Consider the following 5678-nt stretch of genomic DNA (forward strand, 5'->3'; position numbering starts at 1 on the left):
GAGAGGGGAGCTGCACAGGCAGAGGAAGGAGAAACCTTGAGACAAATCAGCCTCGAACCGCCGCTGGGTCCCCCACCATCCCCAGCGCTCACACAGGGGACCCCGCTCCCGGGGACCCCTCCAAGCCATTGCCTTCACCTCCGCAGACAACGAGCTCTAAGCGCTCCCAACTGTTGACTTCAGCCTTGCTGTTAAGCTCAGATAATAACAACTTCTAAATCTAATTTGTTTTTCCTCCTGCCCAGCAAGAGCCTCGCACCCCGCTGGGGGAGGAAAGGAGTTGTGTTATCAGCTCACATTATGCCCTCGACCTGCAGCGGCTGGCGCGCAGGGGGGGGGCGGCGGCTGCTCTCAACCCCTCCTGTGTGGCACAACCCGCTCTCTCGAACACGGCGGGGAAGTTCTGCGGCTTTGGGAGGGGGGATTTGGTCCTTAAGCCCCGTCTCTGCGAGGTGCAAAGGCGGCAGCTTTGTTCAGAGCGTCAGCACCCGCACGTCAAGCTTGTTCGGACACGGTGCTTTTCTTCCCACCCAGCAGCATCCAGGCCCTGTTCCCTGATCGTGTATGATACAGGGAGACATCTCTGCTCCCCAGCATGAAAATCCTGTTTATTCCTACTAAGAGCAGCTCCTCTTCCGCTCTGGTCCTACGGCAAAGGCTTGAGCACGGTGTAAGGAAGAAGTTCAAACCTTACCTACCCGCAGCAGGTTTTGCAGCATAATCCGTGTTAATTACACTCGTTGGGATCGTTCAACCTGTTCGAGTCAGGACACACAACTGGAGGGACTGGGGACACAGCGGTTAGGACGCAGGGTTAGAAGACGCACGTCTACAAAAGCCTCACAGAGCCGAGAGCTCTCTGAAGCGTGCAGACACCCTCCACGCTGACAGGGAAATGAGCTCCCCGAGAGCGGGCTGACGGGGCTGGACTGACCCCCTAACCCCATTTCAAGACCAGTACAGAAAACTGGGATTTTCTAGATCGTTTCATCCCAGGAGGCACGAACGCGAAGGCCTGGAAGGATGCGCCTGTGAGCTTTTCTTCTCCTGGTGAAGTACCTAGACCCAGATCCACCCGCAGCTCGGGTAAAAGCGAGCCAGAGCTGGGATACCTAGGCACGTGTCCCAAGTACGCACGGCCAAGGCCAGCCCCTTGACTGTCTGACATTTCAGCGGACGACCGATACCCAATTTATCCATGCACCTACACCAGCGTTCCATTTCACAGGGACAGAAGATGGGGGCAGCTTGCAGACAGTCACAGGTTTAGCAGCTGCAGCAGCACCTATAAATATGAAAACCCCTTTTGCAAAAAACCAAGGGTCCCAAACCTGATACGACATGCATTTAAAAATTCTTATACTCAAGTCTTTTGACACTGTGGTCCTATGTGGAGACTCAGCCCTCCTGCAGAACCCCACGGGGCTACTTACCTTGTAAGTACAGACAAGGACGTCACACCGCTTTCCAGTGGGATTTCACAGAGGATTTAGGAGATGCAGTGGCCTTTGTGGGTCATAGCGCGTGGCGAAGGTCAGCCGTGCAGGCTTAGCCACAGAACTGCTCTGGCAAAGTGAGGCAGGGTGCAGATGTCCCAAAACAGAGGGACAGAGGGTCCCAAAACATCTCCCATTCTCAGTTATTCTTCAAGAAAAGAGCTGGAGCAAAACCAGCCCTTTTAAAATCACTTGGAAGGCCAGGGTGAGGCTGCGTTTGATGGGGATTATCTAGACACAATCTCATCCAAGGCAGGCTGCCGTGGGCTGCTCCGGTAATCTTTCCTCCGTAGCACCGCGAAGCCTGCAGGAATCACCGACCAAGGAGCTTTGCTTTGAAGCTTTACCACTATCAGTGAGAATCTGCTCTGTGGGACTGTATGCCGAAACGCAAATGCCTGCAGTATCAGAAGAATAAACCTCCTTGAATTTAACACAGAGCCTGGCTGAGTGATTTAGAAGTCTGGGGTTTAGTTCACTTTTTCAGTCTGTTTCAGATCTGGCTAATAACAATTATAAGAAAATTGGGCATTATGTGTGACGTGTTACTTACGCCATGAAATGTTTGTGAAGCACGAATGAAAGACTTGCACCTTACCTGGGCTTCAGCTCTGGAAGGTCAGGGCTGTGAGGTTGTGTCTGTGCAGATCTGCATTTAACCCACCCAACCCGGCCCACAATTATTGCCCAAAATAATAACTTCTACAAAAACAGAGAGAGGCTTTACTTGGTTTTATTGTTTTGGATGCATGTTTTGAAGTTCAGCTGGAAACAAGCTTAAAACAAACCAATCATCCCCAAAATACTCTCAAAGAGTTCATACACCCTAAAACCAACTACCACAAATAAACAAAAAAAATTAAAAAAAAGAAAGAAGCCAGATGAGGAGTACTTTTATCACTACAAACTACTAAAAGTAAATCAAACTAGAATTATAACCCCTATTCCTTATCTCATTAACTTAAAATAATTAGGCATTCCAAAGATTCTTTCATGATGTTTAGTAACTTCAAAAGTTGCGGTAACATGGCACAAACTTGCATATTTCTTGAATATGATCTACTGTTAAAGACACCAAAAAGTGCTCTGGAACTTTTTAGCATATATTACAAGATGTTCAGTGAGGAATTTTACAGGCAAAAAAAAAAAAAAGGAATGTTCTGTTATCTCCAAGTTAGAGCACTTCATGCTCTTTAGAGCCTATATCAAGTGAAGTTTGGGTCTCTCTATAGCCTCATTCCAAACTGATACAAGGTGTAAGAGATGAGAAGCCACATCTTGCAACTCTGCAAGCTACTCTGATGAACCAGCACAATTCTGCACTGCAGACAGGCCCTGCTCTGTCAGAACCTCCTCAGACTCAGCGAGTCAGGCACCTAGAGGTCACAGCCTCGGAAACGTTTCTTTCAGCAAAAACACATAGGGAAGTTTTCAAACCAGATCAGAGCCCAGAAAGCAGGCACAAGCTTCAGCTTTATTGTTTTCCAAGCAATGGTCATCTTTGCAAGGGAATGATATTGCAGCTGAAAAAGAAGAGGGTAGAAGGAAACATTAAAGTCTCAGTTCTCAAACAGGCAGAGAAGACCCGACATGGCATGAATCAGACCCACCACAACCCTCCTCCAGTGGTTTCCTCTACTGGACAAACTAGCCACCAAGACCTTCCTCCCTGTGCTCACATTTGACACAACTCGCCTCCCCATATCAGTGTGCAAAACTGTCAGCCTCCACCTCTCAGCTGGTACCTGCCAGCGAAGCCTGTCAGAGCAGGCAGCAACACACACCGAGAGCAAAGGAGGGAGCTGGCCCTGCTGCAGGAAATCCTCATCCATTCCGGTAAGTGAAATGGCAGCTTACCCCAGGAGGCCCTTCCCGGCCCAGCGCTTCGGAGTCAGCCCCACGTGCACTTTTTTGCCGCTACGGATCACAGTCACACTCAGGGGTCTCTGAAAGTGAGAAAAAAAATTAAATATAAGAATAAAAGATGGCAACTTTCCATCACCAAGTCAACCCTCTTCATTTTTCTGCTGAAACACCAGAACATCAGGCCCAGGGGAGCTCTTCTTCAGCGGCACCCATTCCCATCCCTGCAGCGAGATAGGAAAGAAGAGTGCCTTTGGTGGCGAGACATCTCCAGGCGATCTCTCACTTCCACTACAAAGTGCTCCATGACTGTGGCAGCTTCTTTGGCCATCCCATGAGGTGGCACAGCCACGCAGCCTGCTGCTGCAGGGAGTCCCCAGGGGAGAACAGACAACGTGATGCTCACAGCAAAGAGCACACCTCTTAGCAGTCTTCTATCCAGCAGGAAGAGAAAAGACGGCTACAACAGCACAAGCTGAATCTGACACTGTTTCTGACATGGAAATGATGATCCCAGAGAACTAAGTTCCATAGAAAACGCTGTGGCTAACAGAGATGGGCAAGAGAATGCAGTTCACAGCAGAAATGAGCTCACCCCTTCGCTGTGCTGCACCACCGTGGCAATGTTCTGCAGGTTCTGGAAGTTGTTTACATTGACAGAACCAAACTCCACAATCTCATCGTCAACCTGAAGCCCCTGGACAGAGATAGAAGAGTGATGAGCATCTGCGTTCTCCAAAGACAGGTAGTATCACAGGAGCATCACCCTGCACCCAGCCACACGGGGAGAGGTGTGCTGTGGCACTACTCTTCTCACCATTCAGGCAACTGAACCACATTACACCCTCTCCATGTCCTTAGAAAGGAGTACGTACTCATTCCTCTGTCCTCCTTCATGGGAAGAGAAACACAGAAGAGGCTACAATGGTCAGTGAGCCTTGCAGGAGCTGTGTGGTGCAATGACACAGCTGAGAAGAGAGTACTCATCTCACTCCCGTACAGTGACCAGCCTACTCACCGGACATCCCAGCGCAACCCAAAAAAAAAAAAAGGCAGGGAAGGAACCCCTAATCAATCCCCCAACTTATTCCCACTTATTAACAAGAGACAAAGCCATCTGCTGTGTTTTCTCTCTGGGTCCACAAGCAGCTGTCAGTCCCCACCAACGCACCGAGATACTTGCAGGAGATCCTGCAGTCACTGCGTTCACTTTGGCAAAAGCCTGTGGCAGGCTCTGGGTCTGGCTCATCGCCTCGGCCAACGCCTCCGCCTCATCCCTGGCATGCTTCTCCTTCTCCCGGGCATGCAGCTGGTGAAGAGCTTCCTCCACCTGCTTCATCAGGGCCTTGTGATCATTCTGCAAACCTGCGGGTGACACCATTAGCACACAGGGAGCAGGAGCGAGTTACATCTAAGGGGTCTTTTGCAGCCCACGGTCTCCTCTGCAACTGCGCAGAAAACGGTATCCCGGGTGCCTCGGACCTCAGCTGCGGCCAGCAATAACCTTCTGCTGGTGTACCTGCTGGGTCCTGGAGCCAGCCCTGCTCACACAGCCCGGCAAACGTTAGATGCAGAGAAAATCACCCTACAAATCTCGGTAAACACACAAGGAAGCAGGGCAGCACCTAGAAATCACCGAGTAGCTGAAGTCTTTTTTCTCATCAAGTCACGCACTGTTACGTATCTGGAGCAAAAGCCATCCCCAAAGACAGGGCATAGGGTAAGCCTGGGAAGAAATAAACGCCAAGCTATTTTTTTTTTTTTACCCAAAGCTTATTCCACAAACACCACAGAAACGCTTCACTGTATTTCACAAATCCCAAACGGCTCCACAGCAGCAGCAGAATGTCGATGCCGCTGCAACAACATGTGGACAAAAGCGTTTTACTGACGAAGCCGGTCCCCATCGGCTACGAGCACGGAGCAAAACAACTGAAAAACAAACTCAGAGCAACCCCGGGTTTCCATTTACGAAGAATTGCAACGAACAGGCAGAACGAGCCCGTGTTTGGGATGCTTAAACGGTCGTGCCGTTATTAACGGGGATATCTGTAGCGGGAGCAGAGGCCCGTGGGTCTCCACACGAGTCAGTTTTGCTGGTTCATCCCCACCGGAGGGGAACGCTCCCCCGGCCCCACGGCCGGCGGGAAAGGGCTCCACTCACAGATGATGTTGTGCCGAGCGGTGCGCACTTGGTAGAGGTCGATGTCGTCGCGGGGGAAGCCCTCCGCGTCAACCAGCGGCTCGTTCATCCCGACGCCCTTTTGCTGCGAGGGAAGAGGCGGCCGTGGGGCTGCGAGCCGGCGCTGCAGGCCGGCC

The 5678-nt window shown here is 50.9% G+C and overlaps 1 protein-coding gene across 1 annotated transcript; it reads right to left on the bottom strand.

Moving 5' to 3' along the window:
• Positions 1-2840: 2840 nt before the first annotated feature.
• Positions 2841-5672, bottom strand: PSMD9 (proteasome (prosome, macropain) 26S subunit, non-ATPase, 9). Its single transcript, XM_010296535.1, has 5 exons — positions 5524-5672; positions 4531-4724; positions 3955-4056; positions 3354-3442; positions 2841-3019 (listed from the first exon to the last, which is right to left on the bottom strand). The coding sequence occupies exons 1-5, from the start codon at positions 5609-5611 to the stop codon at positions 2992-2994; spliced, it is 501 nt and encodes a 166-aa protein (XP_010294837.1). The 5' UTR covers positions 5612-5672; the 3' UTR covers positions 2841-2991.
• Positions 5673-5678: the final 6 nt, after the last annotated feature.

The sequence above is a fragment of the Phaethon lepturus genome, unplaced genomic scaffold (assembly GCF_000687285.1).
Source record: "Phaethon lepturus isolate BGI_N335 unplaced genomic scaffold, ASM68728v1 scaffold48441, whole genome shotgun sequence".
NCBI lineage: Eukaryota > Metazoa > Chordata > Aves > Phaethontiformes > Phaethontidae > Phaethon > Phaethon lepturus.